We start from the raw sequence: 25,234 nt of genomic DNA on the forward strand, positions 1-25,234 counted from the left end.
CTGTAGTCACTGACTAAAACCGGCAGTGGACGCTCGGTCTAAACGAAGCTTGACTGCCGTGAACGTAGCCTCAACAGCGCCTGCAAACTACATTCATGGCGGCTGGAACCTGGCCTGCAGACTATGTTCACAGCGCCGTGAACGTAGCCACTGTGTATTTAATTTGCTCTCGACTCTGCAGGGCTAGACTTGGCTGAGGCCTACTCCTGGTCCGGCAAAGTACAATGGAGGGCGAGAGATGCGCACGAGAGCTCATTTGCATAATTGCAACCCCTTTGGCCCTGCTCGCGAACTGGCGATTTGTATTTTTGACCTTTGAAGCCTTATATCTCGGTTCGAACAAATGCATCATTTGGTACCTTTCACGAGGCACGCTCACACATTCTGGTGCCTCGCTCTCCAGACTCCAGTGGGTCCCACTGAATTACCTTACTACATTCATCGAGTACACAGGCTGACACAGCATTTCTGGCCAACAAGTTAACAAGGCATACTTTAGAACCGTCTGCGTTGGTTCAAAACTCGTTTGAAACACGTAATGACTAATATTGTCGGTACATTTTGTTTTCACTCCCACACACAGATGCACTGCTTTTGGGTCAACAAACTGCAGTATCTTTAGTTACAGACCACACATATTACCACTGACACTGAAACTGTCACAAATCAGTTATTTTCAAGAAGACTGTCATTATTCTCCCCCCGGGTGAGGAAAGTAATAGTATCCGTTTTATTCTCACCCCGGGTGAGAAGGTGAGAATGATTATTATATATTGTTCCTCTCACCCAGTCTGAGAATACAATGGATTTTATCTCATCTGAGTGTTGAGAACAGGCCTAGCCTAAATACATGTAGGCCAAATAGGATGACAGAAATTTGTGTTGTAAATATAATGTAATTTTTTTCAATGATTTTTTGTGAGTTATTGAAATGGTTTGGGAATTAAACATCCATAAATGTGTCCTCCTTCATTTACTTCAATAGCTCAGATACAGGAAATACTCTTTCAGTATGGATTTCAATTGCCAGCTCATCACCTTTTTTATTCCAGTCAGTTCAATAATTGATACCTAATGACCTAATGGGCTTTTTGCATGAGATGAGTGATAGACTGGAAAGTGGAAATACAAAGGTGCAGGTAGCCAACTTTGCATGTGACAAAGATGGGTTACTCTTTAGAATCATCATGTTTGGGTTGGTTAAATTTGAATTGATATTCTACAGCTGTAGAAGTCGTAATGCTACTTCAGCCGCAGAGCAGGGTATTTTATGTCTCATGATTAAAAGGAATGCATCTAGTTCAAACAATAGAAATGGCAATAGTGGTATTAGTTTGTTGACCTAAGCCTACTTTCAGGTTTTTGAGAACTTTCTCCACTCCTCCTTTTCAGCTACACCAATGAACAAAGGTACTTGGAAGCCATGGAGCAAACAGCCAGCTTCAATACAAGGCTGTCGATGGAGAGAAAAATGCGGCTACCGTTCTTAGACTCCCAAACAGGAGTGGCCCAGAGACACACCCATCTATTTCATCCCTACAGGCACAGGCAACCAGGTACTCAGAGTACATGTCACAGTGTCTTTTGTAAAGGAGTCTGAAATTATTATCAATTATCTGTACGCATGTGTTGCATTCTGGATCTGATAGTTTGGTGGTTTTGTATGTTTCGTTTTTAATGTTTATTGAACTTCTAGGATGACATAGGTCATTTCAAAGGTGAAGTGTATAAAAATGGTGTTCTGTTGATATTTTATAGAGAACGATAAGGGAAAAGAAGGAAAATAATACAAAAGAAATTACAGTATTTATTACGTAAAGAGGGCCTGGCGGTCTCATGATATTCCACCATTTGAGGGCTACACGTCCTATTGTGGTGCACAGTGGGCTCCGTTCCCCTGCTATCCATTGGGGGGGGGGGTGTTAATCGAGTAGCAGTATGTCTGTATGCATTGCTCCTTTTCTTTTCAATGAGTGAACAGTTGCATAAATTCTTTTTATAACACATTTTTATTTTGATAAGGCTTATTTGTACTTATTCTTATATACATCATACTTTATTTTTTATGTGTAACATTTGCTCATTTTCAGGGGAGATGAGTGGCCAGCTGTACAGCTACCCAGCAAAAAGGTGGAAAAAGAAAAAGAGGTCTTTCTTTTCCTCTGACCCAAGGATAGGTCGTCATGGAGATATCGAGACTGGAGAAGCAGGTCAGAATTGTTATGTGCTTGTAAATTGAATGCTGCAGATATTTTCTAGCAAAGCAACATTTGTTTCAGATAGATTTCTACACTATAAAATTGTAGATTCTTTGCTGTTGGTTTATGGGGAGGAGGGGGGGGGGGGGATTGAAATGAAGTTTGGTCTAGGGTTGTAGGCCAGGATAAAATTGTAGCAGGTCAAGAAGAATTTTTGTAAGAGAAAAAGAAACGATATTCGCAAAGGCTGATAATTGTGACTCTTAAAACTTTTCAACAATTGATTTTTCACAAAGTGTAGTAGTCTGTACTACTCAAGATGTATTCAGTGTTTTTAAAGAAAAAATTGTTGCTCGTATAGCTCCTTTGGATTGAGAGAAATATAAAAAAAATTAGGTCGCCAGCGCCTTAATAAAATAATGTAACACAGTCAAGTTGGCTTTTTTTTCTCTCTCTCTTCGTGTTTGACTCCATTATGTACATATGTTGTATGGCTGGATTCATTCAGACTTGAATGTTGGGGGGGGGGATTGTCTATGGAATTCACTTGACCAACCTGCTCTGCTCTTTTTTTCACTCTCAGACATGCATCAGATTAGTGCAGTCGAAAACCCTGCCCATAAAATTGATGAGAACGATTTTGAGACTGTTGAGGGCACGGAGGCATGGTTTGATGACTATGATGACCTTGGAGAGCCGCCAGATGATGGGGCAATGGTGGATGATCAATCAGACATCAGTGACTTTGAAGACTCTCTGAAAGGCAAACGGCGGAAAAAGGTATAGCTGAGATTAACAATATGTCTTTAAGGGAGAGTGACAGTTCATATTTCGTTTTTGCGTTTGACCATGTGTGAATTTACGTGAAGTGCATTTTGATGTAGGTGCAAGTTTTTGTTGGGTTGGTTGTTTTTTTTTTGGGGGGGGGGGGGGGTTATAAGCGAATTTAGCACTCTCCCAATGAAACTGCGTTTCATAAATAGCATGTATTAATTTTATGGATAATATTGCAAATGTTATATATGAACAGATCAGGGTTCTGTCTAAGTGTAGCACATTTCCGGGGGCTCATCAGTAGCTTAGTTGGTGTCATTCTAGGTACAAACTCACTGTATTATTTTCGCTCCTTTCAGAATTGTATATGAATTTTTTTTCTAAAGGGCTGCTTATTATCTTCGACATGGAACAAATCTTGCTGCTTTTATTGCTTTTTTTTTTTTTTTTAAATTAAATTTTCTCCTCTGGTCTTTGACATGTTCCTCGACATGCAAGCCCAAATACCAAGTTGACAGAGCTGTGAAAAATATAGGGAAGTAATGAGGTTGATCTTTGATCTGATATATATACCATTGTAATCATTGTTCTGACTGATTGAGATTGATTGAAAAGATTATTGATTTCAGTCCTTTCTTAAAATGAATAATAGTAAATAGCATTTGTATAGCGCATGTCCCCACTCGAGAGCAAGCTCTATGCACTTTACACACTATATTATTACCCTAGCAGAACATATAACGCCTAGAAACATTCTCAGCTTCGAGGAAAGCATACAGTACAAGCAGCTGGTTAAGCGCTCAAACACTAACAAATGGACAAGATCTTTTGCTGTGTATAGCTGGATACCCATTCCCACTTGGGTTAAGTGAGGAAAATTCGTGTAACAGGCTTTTCCCAAGGACATGGCGTCGGTCCCTTGACAGGATTTGAACCCACGACCTTACGGTTATGAGTCTGAGAGCTTAACCACTGAGGCACCGACTCCAAATACTTCCTTCATGATCCTGGTAGCTGTACAGTGCCTTTCGTCTCCTTGTCTTTCGTTCTTTCCTCCTCCTGTCTATAAAAAGTGAATTCAGTGTAATAGTTGAAGAGATCTGTCCTAGAGTTGAACAGCTATAGTAAGAACAATGTCTGAAAACAGCTAGCATGTGGAAAAAAAGAAGGTAGTTGGGAGCAGTCATGGTCCTTATGGTGTGAAAAACAATATGTCTGAAAGGAGGCTCGGTAGCTCAACAGGTCTGGAGTTTGATCCTGGCCAGCTTCAAGTTGTTTTGGAGTTTTGTTTTCAAATTATATTCTACAATCTTTGACCCTAGTGTAGGTAGAATCCAGTACCTAGACTTCTTGCACAAGGAAGAAAAATTTAGGAAATCCAGTTTGGAATTTCTCAAGCTAGAGATCCTTTGGCAGTTCTAAAATGGAGAGGAGTAGTCCCCACCGGGCTGCCATCCGGGCAAAAGTCAAAATTATTATTTCCTGCCCAGAACTGAAACAATCCCAGGCGGTATAGATATTAGGAGAAACTTCAAAACAACACATAGCTGCAAGGGATAATTCCTCATTGACAACAGATAAAAAGGCCAGGTACGTAAAAATCAGCTTCAATGTGAGATGAAGATCTTACTGTAAGCTACTTCCTAGCTCTAGCAGGGGGCATGAGATAAACTGATGTAAAAAAAAAAAAAACCAGTGTTGCACCTCCGAGCTCATACTTGTATGAGATGTAGCACTATATAAATGCTATCTATTACTATCACCTCAATGTTGTCGTTTCAGACCACAACAAAGGGGAGGAAGAAGAAGAATGATGAGCACAGCAAGGAGCTTCTGACCCCAGAGGAAAAGGAGAAGCCATACGCTTGTGAAGGTAAAACTTTTGTGCTTTGGCTAGCTGTGCAGTGTGAAATAGTATATATATTGTTATGTGGCACCGTGGTGAAATCAGGTGCTCATCAAAATAATTAAATCGAAGCAGCCAACATCTTTCCACCCATTGGGTATTTTTTTTTTTCGATTTTTTTTTGTCTTGGATTCAATGCCTTTTAAGACAATTTGAAAACAAATTTCTGTGTTGATGTTACTGAAAAACGTTGATCAAAGACACGAAAGACATAAATTTGCAGTGTCCAATTACTCTCAAGCTTTGGAAATCATCAAAGTTTGATGGCCATTTTCTCACTAATTTTCCCTCCGACTCCAGGCGACTCCCACCTCCTTCGAGCATAAATATCACAAATTCTATTCAAGATAGATCAGTATTTTCTTCAACAAAAGCAAGACAAAAACAAGCTTTTAGATTATACCATAACTCCATATGCCAAAAAAATTGACGGGTACCTGCTTCCACTGCATCACAACACATGAATATAATGTATTTAATTGATTGTCAGAGAAAGGAATGAGATAAGAATCTAACTTGTCTCAGTGTGTTCTGACGGTGTCTCGGGGTGACCTTTTTCAAGTCTGTGTTTTTTAGGATAATGGACACAGGGGTACATTTTATAATGTTACAAGATGACACTACAATTGATACAGTTGCATATATGTGAAGCCTGTTGACAAAATGAGTTACTTCTCTGATTCAAGCCTTAAAGAAATAGATACTTCACGCTTACAGGTGGATTTACAATATATAAGTATGAAATAATAAAAGACAGATTATAGTTCAAAAATATAGCATCAAGAGAAAATCTACAAATTTGACCCTAATGTCTAGTTTGGGCCAATATCTCCATTTGTGGATTGCAAGAAGTAACTCATTTTGTCAGCTCGCCTCACATGTGTACATGATGATATCTCAGAGGAGTGAAAGAAGAAGAAGAAAAATTGTGTATGTGTGCTGTCTTAAACAGTCCCCTCATCTGATTGTCCTTGTCTTCCGTGCTCCTTTTCTTTCGCCTTTCTTTTCTCCGCTTCCTTCAACACTTTGGAAATTTTTCTCCTGATTTCAAGCTGTGTTCGCTTTTTTTTAAAAGTTTGTAGCACCATTCTGCACCAAGTTACTCTTCGGGCCTGTATAGTCAGTGTTTGTTGTCCTGTCAATGTGTTCTTAAAAGAAAAATTGTGTGGTTGATTTTTCCCAAAGATTTTTGGAAAGGTTAATTGTCTAAGTGTTCTCTATCAGCTATGTGCAGCTTCTAGTTATATTTTTGTACTTATCAATTAGACTGGTTGAAAACTGCGTACATCAACTCCTCTCAAGGTTTTTGATGGTATGATGTGTTTTGAATCATTTCTGCTCTGTGATAGTTGTAATCAATGCTATTGAGTAAAGCACTTGCAAAGCTTTGGCCTTATGTATGTAGTGAATTTAGTGAGTTTTCTTGTCATACTCTGTGTGCACATGTGTAAAACATTATTTAAAATCCCCAGTTGGAAAAAAGAAAGGTATGATTTGTCTTTGAGGTTTTGTCCCTATGTCTCCTGGGATGTTATTTTTTTTTTTCCCCTTTCTTTTTCTTTCCCTTTTTTCCATTTTTTCCTTCTCAGCTTGTTTGCTTTGTACAAGCGACAGTTGTTTCCGCCTCATTGTCTTGCCCTCTTCTTTGTCTTTTTTTCCCTCCGAGTCACCACAGGTTCTGCAGGCATTGTCCTTCATTAACTCTCTGAGACTGCATCACACACTCATCTCCTGGCAGCATGCTCAGTCGTGTGACAGCATTGCACAGATGTGTGTGATGAAGATGTGCAGCAAATTTTATTTCATAAAGGATGCAATAGAAATAAAATAGGACTCATGGTTTTAGTCTTACTAGGAAATATTGGCCCAACCCTAGGCTGAGAGACCCAAAACTTTATGGGAGCCTGGAGGACCTGCGGCAAACAGCAGCCTTCACACTAGAGACAAGGATTTTCATTTAAAAATGAACAAGAAGAAGAAGATGGTTCCTGTATACATTTGCCATTATACTCTGCTATTAGTGCCAGAAATACTCGGGGGGGGGGGGGGGGGGGGCGAATTTGTGGCTTTGTTCCTCTTTTTTTCATTTTCTTTGTGAGCTATCAAAGAGAAGAAGATTTTACTTTTGCTTTTACCCTTATTTTTAATCTTTGTGAAAAGTTATGCTGATGTAGCAGTGCTTCTAATCTTCCCAAATATTTTTGAAAATCCATACTTTCTGAAAGTTCTGTACTTGGTGGCCCCCTTAGCCCTCCCCCCCATCAGTAAAAAGTGTGATAGTGTAGTGCTTCTGATATTTTGTAGCGAATGATTGGTACCTGCCTACCTATGGTCTCATACCAGATAAGTCCCAGATGTTCACAGTAATGCTTGACAATAAATTATATTGGTTTAATTGTAGAGTTTTAAAAAAGTTCATGAAAATGTTTGTTTCTATTTTCAAAGATTCTTTTTACAACTCCTCTTAATCACTGTGTACATAAATACAGTTTCTTACTCTAAACTTGCGGTCTCGGAGAGTTATGGACATTGACTTGTAGGCAATTCCTTTGTGGTGTGTTATCTGAAAAAAAAGTATTCATTAAAACACTCACCCCATCATAGCTGGTCTGCTGTGTCACAGAAAACTTTCATCCGGGTGTGAGTGGCTACCTGTGGCATCTCTGCAAGATTTTTTCTTTCAATTTTAATTTTTCACCATTTCTACCTCTGCCTTCTTTTTTATTTATTTTTTTCTAATTAGTAAGTTTTTGGTCACTGGTTTCTTTTTTTTTTTTTTTAGATTTTGTCACTGCTGGCAGTGTGCACTCACCCTAATAAGTCTGAATAACTGGATTGCGTGTATATGTTGCAGCTTGTGGGGCTCGTTACAAAACACGGCCCGGTCTAGCATACCACTACTCTCATTTCCACAATGGCATGATGGATGAGGAGAGTAGTACACCATCACCCAAACCGCCCAGCCGCGCAAACTCAGGTTCCAGTGACAGCTTAAGCCCACTCTGTGTGCTCTCTGAACCGTTCACACTATGCAGAGCACACATATGTTTTTTTTAAAAATTATTTATTTATTTTTATTTTCAGCTTAGTGACCACCTGCATGCTTCAAGCTTTTTTCTTTTTCTTTTCTTTTCGTTAAATGCAACAAAATTTCTTCCCGTTTCTGCTATCACATTTCATTTGCCATATATTTTCATTTGCTTATTGCAGTTAGTATACACGCGCATCAATCGCTACCTGCCTGTTAAAGCCTTGTCTGCTTTCGGATCAGATGCTTTTACTGACTAGGGCACTGCATGCTTTGCTATGTCTTCACCGCCCTTCTCATTTTTTTTCTTCATGTGGCTGTTGAAAGCTCCAGTATTGAATGTGCTGGAGATATTTGTATATTACTAATTGGCCAGGGTCTGACTTTAAGTGTTTGTTTTTTGTTTTGTTTTTTCTTTCTTTTTTCTTTTCTTTGCTTTTATTCTGTACCCTTCAAACTTGGTTTGTATTCTTGTTTTGTCGTGTTTCTTGGATTATTTTCTTTCACTATTTTAGCAAGAATTCTGTTGGAAATAACAGAATATGTTGGGGTTTTTTTTAATTTGATTTGGGAGGGGGGGGGGGGATTGTTAAAAAAAATTTTTTTTTTTTTTTTTTTTTTTTTTTCTGTACTCATTCTTGTTTGTGTCCGTTTTCATGCGGAATTTTGAATTTCTTTTCTTACACTGTGTACTAAAAGTATTTTTTGGTGAGACTTGCGACATTTCTTTATTCTATCTGTTGTATCTGTTGCTTTGTTTAGTTATGGGTCAGTTTTTTGTAAAAAAAAGATAACAGTAAGAAGAAACAAAATTTATTTTTAACACAGCATAGATATAATGATGTAAGAAAAACTGTTTTGTTTTGGGGGGGGGTTTTCTTACTTTTACTCTGTGAAATCTGATTTAGTTGTTCCATTTGAAAACAAGAAAGAAGCTGTGTTAGATAAACTTTAGAATGCATGTATGCATAGCGTATATATTTTTTGGGGGGAACAAAGACTGCTTTCTGACAGTAAAAATTATCCTGTTAACACTTTGACTCTGTAGTTTGCTGAATTTTATTTTTAGAAATCGCAGTTACTTCTGCTCAAGGAATGTCAGCTTTCAACAAAATCATTCTTTATAATGAAGTCTTCAGGTGTTGATTTAGGTTCAAATTTGCATTCTTTTTAAAATTGGGTATTAAAACTGGCAGTCTGAAAATGGAAGTTGATTATTATAACTTTTTTCTTTCGTTTTCATGGTTTTTAGGGGACTACAGATGATGGTAGACTTGCAGAAAAATTATGAAAAGACATACTTGTCATTTTTGGCTGACATGCTATTGATAGACAAATCCTCAAAACTGATGTTTTATAAAAGTATGCAGTTAACTTTGGTACTGTGATAAGATTCATACTGCATGGTTCCTTCTACTCTACTTAGTCTCTAATTCTTTTAGTTTGCTCAAATAATTAAAATGGAAAAGAAGTGTATACCCTTCAAATGGCAGTCAAATGGAAATAGGTCAGCTTGATAACTCAGAAACATCTTTGTATGCATGCATGCTTACTAAGCCAGCAAATAGTATTCATGAACGAAACCTTTTGAATGTTATGAGGCATGTTGCCTTAGTCATTTAATTTCTTTGTCCTATGTTTTGGTAAACAAGCAGCTTTCTTTTTCCCTCCCCTTGCCCCTTTTCGATTATTTCTGTGTGCTCAGAAAAGTTCTTATGGAAGTGTTATAGATAAATACAAGTAATGAAACTAATATGATATCTAGATTAGATACCAGGTGTATTTGTCAAGATAGTTATAAAAACGTAAAGTAGTTTCAGTTTTGTAGTAGGTGATGATCAAATGGGTACGTAAGTGATTTATTTGGTGCCAAATATAAAGAAACTAGGATTTGTGAGTGTTGACTATCATACTGTAGAATGGGGACAATACGTTTAAGGAGTCTCAAAAGTCTTGCTTGGATTTTTTCAAGGGTCAGCTGTTCTGCTGACATGAGATATACTATTTCAGATGCTCATTACCTTGGAGAAAATAAATTTCTAGAAACATTATCGTTCTGAATACTTTTTATTTTCTCATTCACTGTTAATTCAAAATGAAAACTTCCTGTTTCCTGTCTGTAATTTTGATGGAAATCGGGTCATGGCTCTCAAAGCTTTCAATTCCTGTCTACTTTGTTACTTTAAGTGTGAAAAATATGCAGTACGAAGTTCTAGTTTTCCTTGTTTTGTGGATTTTAGTGTCACTGGAAGCATCAGACTGTGGACAAACTGGGGTCTTGTTGAAGGTGTATTGTAGTGTTACATATGGTGCAAAGGAGCACAAAACTCAGGCATGGGAAAGACAAAAGATTCCACAGAGATTTCAGTCCCAAATTTATTTGGGTAGGAAATATGGAATTTATATATATATATATATTGGATCAAGATGACTTGAATTCTTGGTCAAGATCAACTTTCACTCTTGTTTCCTTTTTTTTTTTTTTCCCCCACTTGTGTGCATTGAGTGATGTCCAAATTATGTAAATGCATTGGGCATGTGTTCGACTCATATTTATAATAGTTTAAGATTCAGATGGATAGCGCTAAGAAAAAAGTCGCAGTTGAGAATAAGCATAAACCTTCGTAAGGCCCAGCATATATCCGTGGTTGTTTTTTACTTAGCTTTAAGTAGAATTTATCGAAGTGTTGGTTATTTTTCTTTGTATGCATATAGATCCCTTGAGAACATATTGGAATTGAACTACTTTGGGGATGTCAAACACTATGATTTACTCAAGGAACATATTCTGGAGGCAACGGTAAAATACAAGAGGGGAGGGGAGGGGGGCTAAAAGAAGATGGAGACAAGTCTGAGAAACCTGGCTTGGAACCAAACAAGAAACAAAAAGAATGGCACGAGACAGAGTGTTATTGCAGAAGATTCGGAAAAGTAATGTTCAACTAATGGAAAAACATAAAATAAAAAGATTCCTCTGTTCGTATTGTCATCAGACCACTCAATAAGTAGACTCCAGTGTATTTAAAGCGTTACAGTGTGTTTTGGGAAATATCTTTATTCTTTCTTACTGTTTAGTAGAATTAGACTCGTTCAAAGAACTTTCCTTGGCTTATGTTTTGGTGGCTGGCGTGCTTCTCTGTAGTTGGCATTGTGCTTTGATCAGTCAATGGTTGTCATTGGTTGTTATTTTTATGGTGATTTTTCTGTTATTCAACAAATGTTTGAGCTTTCTGACATGTTCACTGTGGCACAAAGCTGATAATTCATGAAAGCATTGCGCAAGGTGATAGCTCATCTGTAGTGCCATCTCACGTCTTCATTTCTCTTGAAATTGTTTTCCCCCCCAAGTGACATAGTGTCATGCCTCAAAGCAGTGAGCCTCAACCTTTGGCTAAGAATGTCTGCTTCTTTACTATTTTCAGCACTGTCATCATCATCAAGTCTACCTTTTGCTCAAATTTTGCACTGGCATTATAAGATATGGGAATTGACAGACTTCTGGAGATGTCTCTTCTTACTGTATGGTGTCCTTCTCTTCCTTTGTGTCGTGTTTTATTGAATCTGTTTTTAAGCCACTTACACCATCAAACTTGGATGGAGGGTTTCATGTGTTTCACAGACACAGAATTGTTCGGAAAAACTTGAAGCCATTACAGAGTAGGCAACTGAACAGGTGCAGCTAAGCCTAGTTTAGAGAAGTAACAGTTGTTAGTGAGGTTAGTGGGTTTTGTTTTAATGGTTGCGCAAGTTAGATATTATGAGCTACAATTTTCTTTTTATGACCAAATCAAACGGTGAACCGTTAATATGTTTGTCCACAGTCTGGGCTGCACAGTTTTTGTCTCCCTCAAAGTTTGATGTCCCGTTCTATTCCTTCACTTCTACTTGGTGCTAGTCTCTCATCGTCTATGTATTCATAGAAAACTGATGTTGGGGGTTTTTGTTTGTTTTGTTTTATTTTGTTTTTCTTGCTTTGAATGTGATCTTCTAACACAGACTATTTATGTTGTTCTCTTGCTTGTTGACTGCAGAGTATATTCCCAAAAGCTCTAAACGGTCCAGGGGTGAGGCTGCCACCAGTAATAGTAAAGGTAAACCAATCACCACATCTGTTTACATCACTCCACATCCTTGTTTGTGATGATCATGCATTGACTTGTATTATCATGACTATCATGAATGGATCTTTCAGAACTGTGATGTCTGTTTGCACTGTTCATCAGAGGGCTTCACATTCACAATAAATATTTAATTTCCATGCACAATGAGAGACCCTGCCTGTTGCAAATTTCCCCAATTTTACTTAAAATTTAAACGTTCTGCATTCAATTCAACCATTAAAACTCTGTTTTACCCGGAACTTAAAACAGCTTACTGCCAAAAATCTGTTATTGGTTAATTCATCTGTAAATACGATGATTTGTTTGTACAGTTCTTGGGACTCGCTATCATTTACAATCAATCAACAAAAGATTTTTGGTGAACTATTGCAGGAAACTGGAACATATTAGGATAGAATGCTGTATTGTGCGATTGTTTTTCAGCTCTCCCATGTCCACTCCTCTTATCCCCATCTCTCCATCTCTGCAACACAAGCGCCTCTTTGCTGACCCCCAACAGCTGTTTTATAAGAGGGTTTCGTTGTGCGTAAAACCCATCAAAAGTATCAGATCTCTTCCTCTCATAAATTTTATTAACATGTGACCAGTTGGGGCAATGTCAGAGTCGGATGCGTAGCTGATTCGTTACAAAAAATAATATGCTCTGTTAATGTACAGGCTAAGTTATTGCCTCTGTTTTCTTCATCTTGGTGGGGGGGGGGCGGGGGAGTCCATTTGTCAACTCTTTCTGTGCAATGTGCATATTCATCAGTGCCTGACTTTACACCACTGACTGTATGCTGATGTAACTTATGCCGCAAAAAAGTTAATTCTAATCACTGAAATATTTCTTAGTCCTCATGTAGGCTAACGTTAGCAGGATTTTTTCAAACTTAAAATGACCTGGTTTAATTTGTACTAACCTAAATATTGTAAGCTCAATCATTTTGATTTTTTGCTGTTATGGATTTAAGAAAAGTGCTTTTTGTCACCACTATCTACATTATAATCATTTCAGCCATCTTCTTTTTTTTTTTCTCATTAAGCCTTTTTTCTAACTTTCCGTTTCATTTTGTTCTGTATTCATAATAATAATTTCTTGTTGATGTATTACTAACTCTCATTCAGTTGTTAAGTTTTTTTTATTTTCTGTATACGGCAACAATATGTTGTACTGAATTAGGACAGTTATAATTTTCATAATGAGGGAATAACCATTCCTCTCTCACCTGCTCATACTCTACAGAGCTCTTGGAATTGAATGAAAGGAAACTGAATTGTCTAAAAACAGGGAGTTAAAAATTAAATACATAATATGTATTTTTTGCCATCGCTGCGTGATGAAACCAAATTAAAGTTTTAGTATAAGAGGATCCAAAGTAAGGGTAATTGACTGGTGAGCATTTTGTCTACTTTAAAATTATATGTACATGCTCACTTTCACAAGTAAATCATACATTTCTAGACACAGATAAACGGTGGATTTATGCAACAGGGAAAAATGTTTTATGTCAATTTTTCTCTTCGTTTGAACATGCATCATATACCGGCCGGTATGAGTAATAGTGATTTTGAAAACATTTTTTCATTCAACATTCTTAACAGAGGCGAATGGATTTTTATTACAAACTGGAACTCGATCAAAAGCAGGAGAGGGTATTAATGTATTTGAAGCAGCTTGTGTCTTCTTGTGAGATCAAGAATTATGTTGGCAGTGAAAGCTTCAAATGTAACAGGTATTGAGAGAATTTTGTAGCTGGGAACACCTGTGCCTGTTTATGTCTTGCCATGCACAAACCTTTTTTTTAAGGTCATGATTCTGTCTTATGGTGGTCTAGCTCATGTAACCTTCCCTTGGAGCATCACTAAGACAGAATCATTGTCCATATTTTGTAAGCAATAAAAAATTTTCTTTTTATGTTAGTACATTGTCCTTTTGCAAGAAATAGATAAACGAATGACTTTCAAAATTTCTTGATTCTTCCATCAGTTTTTTTGCCGATCTTTTGATCTATATTTACCCATGGTGCAAAAAGACTAACACTTTCTTTTTTTTCCCAGCCAGCAAAGCTGCCCCAGCCTCAGCAGAAAGCAAAGTGTCTGCAAACAACTATTGCGACTTCTGTTTGGGTGATGTCAATGAGAACAAGAAGACTAAAGCAGCCGAGGAGCTTGTTTCTTGTAGTGACTGTGGTCGTTCAGGTTGGTGAAGTGTTGGTGTTCCTAACTCATTGCCTGCTCAAACAAAGGCTTTTTGAGAACATTAATCATGATGATGTATTAAAAATTTCTGGAAGAGCTTGACATAGATGAAAAACATTGAAAGAAGTTGTTAGAAATTTGTACTGGAAACAAAATGCTAGCATTGTCAGGGATGCCTATTTTGCTGTGATTTTTTTTTTTCTGGGGGGGGGGGGGGGGTATGTCCGCTATTTTCTTTTTAATCAGTTTTGAAATCCTAAGAACAGTAATTATTATCATTTTTTGTTTTCTGTTAGCCCCATTTTAGTTATGTTCATTAACTGCCTTTTTGTAGGTACATCAACAATGTGAAATTGTGCTCTAAAAATGGTGGGTGCAAGCAGGGCGCTGTATCAATTTCATCTGAAATTGCTGCCATTTCTCTCCCAAACAGTGTAGACAAATAGAAGAGTATTTTTCCTTACGAAATGTGGTATTGTTTTGCAACACTGGTGGTGGCACTTAATGAATAGCCCTTTGGGGAAAATGACACCAGAGTCTTTGAGTGGATTTTTGTACTGAGCGCGGCTGGTAAAACAGATTGCTGTGGGGGGGGGGGGGGGCACAAAACCTGTTTCTGGAATACCTACTAGTGTGGTGTGCCTGCAAAGATTTACACGTAGACATTTCTGGTGTGTCTCAGTCTGCATGTCATGGAAAACACTGACATTATGCTGAATGAAACTTGTCAAGCTAATCAAGTTTTTTATTGCCTCCCTTTATTACATAATTGCTCTTTGATAACAACACCAAACGCTGCAAGGTTGTGTTAGCTCATTCGAACTAGTATCAAATATATCTTTGTTGAAATCATATGGCAGTTTGCATAAGATATCCTGTTGTACTTGATGCCCCTTGGAAAACTGATTCCTGTATAATAATAATAAATAATATAATTGGTAAATCAATTGGGGAAAACTGTTGAGTGTAGTGAATTAATTTTTTTATTGTTAGATTATTTTTTAAAATCCTATTTATCATGGTTTTTTTAGATCATTCTTGTCTATAATTGTATCATATATGTGAGGCATTCTGATGAAATCAGGCGCTCGTCAAAATAATGAAAATGAAGAAAAGAGCATTTTTCTGCCGGTTTGGCCAGTTTTTTGCTTTTTTTGCTCAGCACCTTTTTAATCCTTTCAAAAACATATTTCTGTGTGGATTTTACTGAAAAACAATTATTAAATGTACAAAAAATGTAAATTTCCAGTGTCTGTGGACTCTCAAACTTTGGAAATCACCAAACTTTGGCCGCCATTTTCTCGCTGATTATACCTCTGAAACCAGGTGACCGCCACCGCCTTCAATCGCAAATATCTTGTATTCTGTTCAAGATAGACGGGTATGTTTTTTAACAAATTTAAGACAAATGAACAAGCTTTAAGATGATAAAAATAACTCTATATGCCAGAAAAATTGACAAGCACCTGATTCCACCATGTTGTGATACATATTAATATGGTTAAGTGGTTGACGTCGACAACCTTGCTTTTTTGGTGGAGGTTTTTTATTTTGTAAATTTGTTTCCCACAGGTCACCCTTCATGTTTGCAGTTCACCGACAACATGATCATCTCAGTGAAAAAGTATCCTTGGCAGTGCATTGAGTGCAAGTCGTGTGGTCTTTGCGGCACCTCGGACAATGATGTATGTTATTTCTGGTGGTATTCTACATCTATGAGAACTGATAGCTTGTTGAAGTCATTCAAAATTGGCCCAACACTACTGAAGTATTTTTGCAAAGTTAGAGAGACTTTTCCATCATCACATGTGCCCTCAAAGGAAACCAGTTGATGGAAAGTTTCTCTCTAATTTACCGTCTCTGTCCTTCATGAGGATGGGCTGACAAGGGAACTTGTCCATACTTTTACATAGGATTTGATATCTTGTTAGGTGAAGCCGAAAGTCAATCTAATCATTTTTTGTGCCCTTATTCAAGAGCAGCGTTTGGACTACAACTGGCAAGATCGTGAATGACTTTCTATATTATGAGTTCATTTCTATATATGTGGGCCCAGTATTATTGAAATTTCATTTGAAAAACAACCTATATATTGATTTGGGGGGGGGGGGGTTAGACATTAATGATTTGTTCTTGATGTGTCACTTTCCTGAGAGTAATAATGTTACACCAGTGAAAAGCAGGATTCTCACTTCTCATGCAAAACAACCCGATATGTACTGTAACAAGGAAAAATGCTATGGGTCTCTGTGTTTGTGAAAGCTTAAGCAGTCATGACTGAAGAATGACACAGAATAGCTAGAGAAAGAGCGAGAGACCAAAAAAAACCAAACCCACTCTTAAGTATGCGTGTCTATTGTCTCCCACAGGACCAGTTACTGTTTTGTGACGATTGTGACAGGGGCTACCATATGTATTGCTTGAATCCACCTTTATCAGAGCCTCCCGAAGGTGAGATTGTCATAATAATTGTAGTAATAGATAATAATAATGATGCAGATAGTTTCTGTAGCACTCACTCCAATACAAAATAGCACTTCAATTGCTTTACCTTTATCTGAGCACAAAATACATGTTCATGAATGCAAACACATATGCTCTTTATCATAACACATTAGATGCGCCCCCACCTCACTCCCAGGGCAGTGCCACTAGCTGGAGTGTCTTTAGGCCATTCCCAAAGGAGGGATATTAACATGTTCTTATGCACAGTAGAATTGCAAATGGGCTGATTTATCTATGTCATGCTCATACTGTGCCGGAACAACATACGGGGAACTGGTGCTTTTTCTTTCCTCATCCGTACTATCGTAATTTTCCTCTACTTTATTGGTATGTTTGTCACTCTCTTGTGAACTGCTATTTCTTGGGTGCCTTTATAGTCGAAGCAGACTTTATGCTTTTGAGGCTAAATAGGTGAGGAGAGTAAGCTGATACCCTGTTAGACTTCTCTGTTGACATCCACCCCTTGGCACTCGTATGACCTTATTCAGTTGCGGGCGCTGTAAAACCTTATTTTTAAAAAACATGTAAGCTGACACTCATACATTTAATATAATCCTTTAGGACACAGCCAGGGATGAAAATTTTTCTTAAATGTATGGACACGCATAATTTTGATTTACTACTTTCAAAGATGAGTCATTCTATGTGTACTAATCTACCGTGGAATATGTGTATTTTTCCTAATCTGTATCGCCCGCGAAAGTAAATTTTGGATTGATCCGTTTTCCTCCCTGGACTCGGCTCATGTTTGTCCTGTGGGTGGTTGGAGGGTGCCTCTGATGTATCAAACTTTTCTCTCCTTTTGTAGTTTCTACTAGTTAATCTTTCTTTGGTGGTGGATGGAAGGTGGTACTGGTAGATCTTACTTCTTTTCATTCCCTCTGGGATTTCTGTCAGTCTGTTCTATTCTTTCTTTGCACTAAATAACCATCTGTTGTGTTGTCTGTTCCTACTTCTTTTTCAAAGTTTCTTTAGTCCTCGTTTAAGTTTAAATGTGGCAGTTGTCATTCAGACTTGTAAAGCTGCTACTCGACACAGCTTGTCCTCAAAGTTCTGTTGTCTTTGTTGAATTATATGTGTCTTTGAGAAAGTAGATTGAAAGTAAAGTCTGGTTAGTGGGTGGTTGGCGGGTGCTCTGGTGTGGTTTGCTTCTTCTTTCCTATCAAACATCTATCGTCCTTATCTCCCCTTCTTCTTTTTTATGTTTGTTACTCTCTTGTAACGCCACTAATCTTCTGGCGCTCATATGACCTTATTCAGTTGCGAGCGCCGTAAAACCTCTACTTAAAAGGAAAAAGTCTGGTTACATTTTTAATCCTGTCCAACCAGGTGAGCGCTGAATCTGCAGGGGTTTTTTATCCAAAAAAGGAAACATGTAAAAACAAACAATGGTTCCAGACCACTTTTGGAAATAATCTCTTCCTGTTATTAATACCCTTGTCCTATATGGAAAACAGCATTGTTTAAAATGCTTTCTCTTCCACATTGGTGCTTTATCTTTTTAGTGATAAAAGAAAATGAATATAACTGTTCCAGGTGTTTGCATTGGGTTTTTTTATAGCTATTTTCAATTGGCAGGTGGTTGGCGGGTGCCACTTGTAGGTCTTGCTTCGTTGCTTTCTTCTTTGTTGTTTTCTTCTCTCTGTCTTTTTTTCCCAGCCCTAAATGATGGCCCATTTTTTTATTTTTTTTTGGGCAGTCCACTTCTCTTTACCTAAACAAATAAACATTTCCAATCTTTTTATCATATATATATCAGTTGTGTCTTGTACAAATGGGTTAACTTCGAAATAAAGTAAGGCAGGCTCAAATGCACTGTCTCTCCAAATTTGCACTTCAAGTTTATTCAAGTGTTATTCTATTCATTTGTGACAAATTTCAATTGAAGTTTGGTAGTGGGTGGTTGGCGGGTGCTCTGGTGTGGTTTGCTTCTTCTTTTCTATAGTCCTTATCTCCCCTTCTTCTTTTTTATGTTTGTTACTCTCTTGTAACACCTCTAATCTTCTGGCGCTCATACTCACATAGCCTTATGCAGTTGCGAGCGCCGTAAAACCTCTTCTAAACTAAAAAAAACGAAGAAGTTGGGTGTCACGGTGGTTGGAGGGCACCACTGGCAGGTCCTACTTCTTTTCCCTCCCCTGTTTTTGTTTTGTTTTGTATTTTTTGTTGTTGTTTTTTTTTGGGGGGTAGGGGCGGGGGTTCTCTCTGTCCTGCTTTTTCCCTGCACTAAATGACAAAAATTGTGTCAATGTATTTCTCATTACTCAAATGGAGTGGAGTACCATATATGATATTTTAATTAATTAAGCAGTTTCTAGCCTCTCCTGTAAAATAGGGCTTTCTGTATAAAAAGAGAATGGTGTGCATTTTTATTTAGTTTTTCATGCTTTTATATATCCTCAGGAAGTTGGAGTTGCCACTTGTGTATCGAGGAATTCCATGGTGGGAAGAAACCGGCAGGGATGAATTAAGAATTCATTAATTCCATTATCATCATTTTTTTTTCATTAAGACATTGTATCTTTTATATCTCTGTACAGTGATGTTTCAGTGTTCTGTCTTTTCATAAATCATTTAATGTGCTAAATTTTCATGGCATTGTACGGGAATATGGACTACCAGATATGTATGTGTGTAAATAATGTTGCATAAACCTATGGACCCAAGTAAAGGCCTGACCATGTGCTTCCTTTACTATTGTGCGGTGGTATGGGCACACACCAGTGTACTGTGTGTGGTTGTGTAAATCTAGCCTTGGTGGGACAGGTTTTGTCAGCTCGACCAGTGCTGGAATGGTTAAAGTGTAGGAGGCTTTGAGGTGCTACTTGCATGCAATATTTTTGTTGTTGACATAAAAATCGATGAAAAGGCCAGAGTAATAATAATGTAGGTTTGTTTGTGTTTTCTAGAGCATCCAATCCGAGGAATAAATGGCGAACCATTGTTGCTGGTGTCTCTGCTTCAGGCCTCGCACTTGAAGATCATAAAGAATCTCATTCAGGTTTTGGGTTTTTTAAAAACTAAATATGGCTCTAAGTGAGTTTATTTTTTTGTCAATACATTTAAAGAAATGGACAGCGGGCAAAGGTTTTCCCTTTCAACAATATGGCTGTTATGCTAAAGGGCACATGTCCAAATGCTGCTGGATTGACAACATCAGAGGCGAAGTATAAAAGAAGTTTCTTTTAATGTTTAACAGATTGGAAGGTGAACACTGAAATGACTTCTATCATGAGAATCAATTCAAAGCGGAAAAGAAGAGTGCTGTCTCGGCCCTTCCCTTCTTTTATGGTTCAGGGCTAAAGGGGTACAAAATTAGAAAAGTATAATTCAGTTGGCTTACACTTTATTCTTAAACATCACATAATATGTAACTTGAGAACCAGGCTTCTGTTTGAAAAAATAAAACAACTGTTTTTATCAATTTCTTTTCGCCAATTATAACAACCTCACATCACTGCCGCAAGTGTCATAATAGTCATATCTTTAGTTGGGACAATTTCTCATGAATTTTGGAAAATAGAGATGGTTGTGTTGTGTTTATATGTATAGAGGGGGGGGCTGTTGTTTTGTTTTTTCAGGGGGGGGGGGGGGAAATTGAATCTCACACAAATGAAAGAGTTTTCATGTTGCACCATGGATCAAGCATCAAGAGAAAATAGCAAGGAGTCAAAAGAGTGGCCCACAAGTCTTGTCATTTTAGTTTTGAAAAATAGATTTAAAAATTTTTTAATTTTTTTTGCGTATTGTAATGAGTGTTTCTATGAGATTGCATACTTTGACTGCAAGTATTTGTTTTTAAAATTATTTGTTCGTAAAAATGTGAAGAAAATGTCTGTACTTTCAGAAATAAAACTCTTCAAGGGGTGTTCTGAAATATATAATTATGTGTTAAAAATTTCACAAAGAATTTTCTGGAAAGGGTTTGAGGGTTGGATTTTTGGGGGTTTCTTTTCATTTTCTTGTAAATTGAGTATCATCGTCATTGTACAAGTTTTGTTTTATGTAATTTATATTTTGTTTCTGTACAAGTTAGAACAGTTCTTTGCAGCTAATTTACTTGATGTTACATGGACTGTTCGTATACGCAATAAAATTGTAAACAAAATTTAAATATCTGTATTTCGTCATGTCTGTCGGCTTTACTTTTTTCCTGCACTGAATGTGAAGAGGTGCTCAAGTTCGTCCCTTTTTCAATATATGAACACTTACTTGGATAGTGTCACCTGACACTTGGCCTGCATATTATCTAAAGACAGTTGTTTCAAACTGTTTATGCTAGTTTTTTTAAGCCAACTTGTTTTCATTGTTATCAGGAGAGGTTGGGGGGCACTGCTGGTAATTTTACTTCTTTTCTTTCCCTCTGCTGTTTCTGTCTATATTCTTTTCCCCCGCACTAATTGGCTGGTATTGTGTCAATGTTCTTCTCATAGATCTAAATAAACATCATTCTCCTTGTGTAACTGATGGAGGGGAGGGGAGCTTTTATATATATTTTTCTCATTCTTCACTTTTTTTTCTGTTTCCTATTTTATCTTTAGAATAAGTTTCAGATAGTTGGAGGGTACAGTACCAATGATAGAGCTCCTATATTTTTTCTTTCTTTCTGTTTTTCTTGCGTGAAGTGACCTTTACTGCATCAATGTTCTGGCATCTGTCGTGAAGCGGTTAGACATTTCTTGGCGTCACATGCTGAAGGCACAAGTTGGTTTCCCATGTGTGAAAATTTTTTGAGTATCTTGGTGTTTCTGCCGGAACTTTGTACATGTATCCCTTTTAGCCCCAGTTGGCTAGTCAAAATCCACATCTTAAGTGATCTAAATTGTGTCAACGAGCACTAAAGAATATCTACATTAACCTTTTCATTGCTGTATAATAACTGGCATCTGTGGTGGAGCACTAGCTGTTGGTCACTTCACTATCACGCGCAGGAGACACGAGTTTGATTTCCGGGGAGGGGGGGGGCTGGACTTTAATTAAGTATCGTATCTTGGTCTTTCTGCTAGGATATTGTATCCCTCTTACTATCGGTGTCCTTCTTTTAACTCAAACAAACAGAAATTACTTTTCTTCTTCAGCACTTATATAGTATAACTGCTTTGTGTTGCAAAGGCCGTAAAACTAACTATACTTTTTTTTTTTCCTTTTCATTTTTTAAAGTCTTTCTCTTCTCCCGACACTTGATTAAATGACTGTTTTTGCGTGGATGTGCTCTTTACTCCGACAAACAGTAGGACCTATCTCAGTATCTAGAATGGAATGAGGATACTATTAGTATTACTCTAGCACATAGAAAAAAAAACTAAGAAATGGCTGATCAGAACAAAGATATGTTCAGTCAGTTATCTCTTAATTGCAAAGATGAGAAGAAAGCAGGTGGTCGGCGTTGGAGGTCGCCACTGGAATCTCTCCTGTCCCTCTGCTGTTTCCGCCGGTCTGTTTTGCTTTTTTCCAGACACTAAACAATATTCCTGACTTCCGTTGTTAGTACACTCTTTTTCATATTTTTCCCCACTTGTTTGGAATAGGCTTCCAAAAACTATCAGGGAAGCAGAAAATCTAGAAATTTTTAAGAAGAAACTAAAAGCATTTCTATTTTCATCATATTTCGATTAGACAGAATCCATCCAAGCTGTAGATCGTTGTGAGTTTGTATGTGTGCATATGTAGGTATGTGTGTGTGGTGCGTGCGTGAATATGTGTGTGCACGAGTATGAAACACTATGTGCCTTTAAAATTGATTTGTAAATCCATAATATGTATCATGTTAAGCGCATAGAGCATTGCATACGTGGATATGCGCTATATAAATGCAATCCATTATTATTATTATTATTATTATCATTATTATGTCAGTCAGTGTGTGTCTCTTATAGTAGCCTACTAGTACACGGTCAAATAAGGAGGTGAGGAGGGTAATGCAGGTCAGGTCAAATGTTCACTCGAGATTCAAGGGGTCATCTCAAAAAGAGAGGGACAAAAGGTCCAATCGTTCGCACAATACAGTGCATCATGCATGTAGCCTACAATTCCCTAATTATGCTAGTGTCTGTCGATGTCAAGGAATTGTTTTGGAAAAAAAGAGAAGAAAAGGAAATGTTTGAGCCCAAGCTGACCCGATTTTACATCTTGAATTTAGGAGGTCTGAATCCTCGCCACAGCTTGTCACCGCCAGCCCGGGCTGAGGGATACAACTTTTCAACAGGCAGACACGGGCAAAATTCACGGACATATTTGATAATAATAATGATCTCACAAGTGAAATTGAACTCAAACTCAATGTCCCTCTGCAATATGCAATGGGGAGCCTAGCCATGACATCACAAAGTGCGATGTGTCAAACGACTTTTCAGCTAAAACAAAAAAAGATAACTCGTTATTCTAATTAATCTAATTAGAATTGCTTAACTGTTGGTAGGGTCAGAAAGTTGCCTAAACATGAACGTGCTGCTTGTATTTTCTTCTTTTTTTCGGTCCGTCATTGTTCCTGATGATTTAATAACCTCTTGCTGAGACTGACAGTGAAGAAACCTTTGATCGACATTTTTGCTTCCGCCCGCTAGGAGACTTTGACTTCATGCACTTCAAAAGAAAAGATAGCGGAAAAAGACTGGAAAACTGGATCACTAGAGGGGAGTGTTGTTCATCATGAAGTCTGGCTGCTTGCTTCTTCCTCTCCCGTATGAGGTGGGTGGTTGGCGGGTGCTCTGGTATGGTTTGCTCCTTCTTTCCTTCAAACATCGCCTCTCTCTCTCTCTCTCTCTCTCTCTCTCTCTCTCTCTCTCTCTCTCTCTCTTTCTGTGTGTGTGTGTGTTTATTACTCTATTGTAAAACACCTCTATTCTCTAGTCTTCGGCACTGATATGATCTAAATGAGCTAAATAATTGTGCTGCAAGTGCTGTAAAACCGAGACCAAAATAAAAACAAAACTCTCTTTATGAGAAGATATTGTTTACTGAGTAGGCCTACTTGCTGCATTCAGCACTTATCATATTTTTTCCTCTGAAAACCTTCCTTCTCAATGTACCGAACTACATTGTACTTTGATGCAATCTGTCTCTGGCTTCAGCTACAATTAAAGAGGCAAACATGTGGGGCTTATGCTTTACATTGTAGCCTACTAAGAAAACAATCGTTCTGTACTAATTTAAAGCAGTAACTAAGGGCTCTCGTGGCCTAGAGGTTAATGCGTTCGCCTCTCATTCAACAAAGGTCTCGGGTTCGAATCCAGGTAGCGACCGAAAAAATGTTCTCTAAAATTGTCTCCGTTCACCTCCTTTCCTGCTCTCTAGCAGTATTCCGTCGTCTGCTTTCGTCTCCACTTTCTGCCCCCACCCCTCACCTCTGGGCTCCCGACTCTTTCTGCACTCTCCACTGCTACTCCGTGGCTCCTTCTTACTGCTGTCTTTCAGCCACACCCCTGATCTTCAGGTAGGAAAGATCTACACCTTGCCTTCTCGGACAAGAGTGAAAAATCTCGGAGGTCCTGGGTGCAATTTACGCACGCTAAAGATCCATTGGTGGTCTAAAATCGATAGTTGGCTTCGGCCGCCACCCGGGTAAAAGTAAAATTCAAAATTTCGTACCGACTGAAAATGTTTAATGTGTCTCGCGCGCTCATATGACCTTATGCAGTTGCGAGCGCCATAAAACACTTAACAAAAAAAAACAAAAAAACAAGCATTCAGGGATGCAGTGGCCCTATTCCTAATTATTTATCTAAATTGTGTCAATGGAAGTGAATAATAATAATAATAATAATATTATTATTATTGTTATTATGGTGATGATGATGATCATCAACATTATTATTATTCTCATCATCATTATTGAAATATTATTAGGCCTATTAATATTATCATTATTATTTTATTAGAACAGTGGCCTAATAATTGCAGTGGGTGGTTGGCGGGTGCTTTGGTGTGGTTTGCTTTTTCTTTCCTATCAAACATCTGTATCACCCTTATCTCTCCTTCTTTTTTGTGTTTGTTACTCTCTTGTAACACCTCTAATCTTCGGCACTTATATGACCTTAATGTGTTGCGAGTACCGTAAAATACTTACTAAAACTAAACAAAATTAATTGCATAGCGCATGTTGTATGCGCTTCATTACGCTATTATTACCCCCAGCAGACTCTAGAGTCGAGACCACCTTGAAACATTCCCAGCTTCTCAAGAAGAATACTGTGAAGGTAGCCGATGAAACACCCAAACACCTGCAATTTGACAAGATAATATTTCTCCGGCGGTAACGGTAGCTAGCATTTCCAACTGGGTGAAGTGAGAAAGGTTGTGTAAAGCGCCTTTCCCAATGACGTAATGTTCAAACCAATGACATTTCAGTTATGAAATATTAATAGTAAGAATGATTTCTCATTGTTTAAACTTAGCCAATTTAATTATATTAATGCTAATGCCTACGTAAAAAAAAAACCAGCTTACATTTGTGGAGTTCGCAAAAACTCGGCAAAATCCATCCATGTAATCAGCGTGAAACTAGGTAAATGGTCCCAATCTA

General features: G+C 37.8%; 1 protein-coding gene across 3 annotated transcripts in view; it reads left to right on the top strand.

Annotated features, from left to right (window-relative positions):
* The window catches only part of LOC101853942 (zinc finger protein ubi-d4), a 31,311-nt gene extending 10,484 nt beyond the window's left edge, over positions 1-20,827 (top strand). The window contains exons 2-11 of one of the 3 annotated variants that reach the window (XM_005100632.2): positions 1,393-1,556; positions 2,091-2,210; positions 2,782-2,978; positions 4,755-4,845; positions 6,351-6,365; positions 11,938-11,997; positions 14,068-14,208; positions 15,781-15,893; positions 16,578-16,659; positions 19,117-20,827. In XM_005100632.2, the coding sequence (XP_005100689.1) occupies positions 1,393-1,556; positions 2,091-2,210; positions 2,782-2,978; positions 4,755-4,845; positions 6,351-6,365; positions 11,938-11,997; positions 14,068-14,208; positions 15,781-15,893; positions 16,578-16,659; positions 19,117-19,184 (1,051 nt within the window). In that variant the 3' untranslated portion in view covers positions 19,185-20,827. Of the gene's footprint in view, positions 1-1,392; positions 1,557-2,090; positions 2,211-2,781; positions 2,979-4,754; positions 4,846-6,350; positions 6,366-7,732; positions 7,856-11,937; positions 11,998-14,067; positions 14,209-15,780; positions 15,894-16,577; positions 16,660-19,116 lie in introns of all 3 variants that reach the window. The other 2 variants (XM_035970330.1, XM_013083784.1) reach the window with 2 other exon arrangements.
* The last annotated feature ends 4,407 nt before the right edge of the window (positions 20,828-25,234 follow it).

This window comes from Aplysia californica, unplaced genomic scaffold, assembly GCF_000002075.1.
Source record: "Aplysia californica isolate F4 #8 unplaced genomic scaffold, AplCal3.0 scaffold00254, whole genome shotgun sequence".
Lineage (NCBI taxonomy): Eukaryota > Metazoa > Mollusca > Gastropoda > Aplysiida > Aplysiidae > Aplysia > Aplysia californica.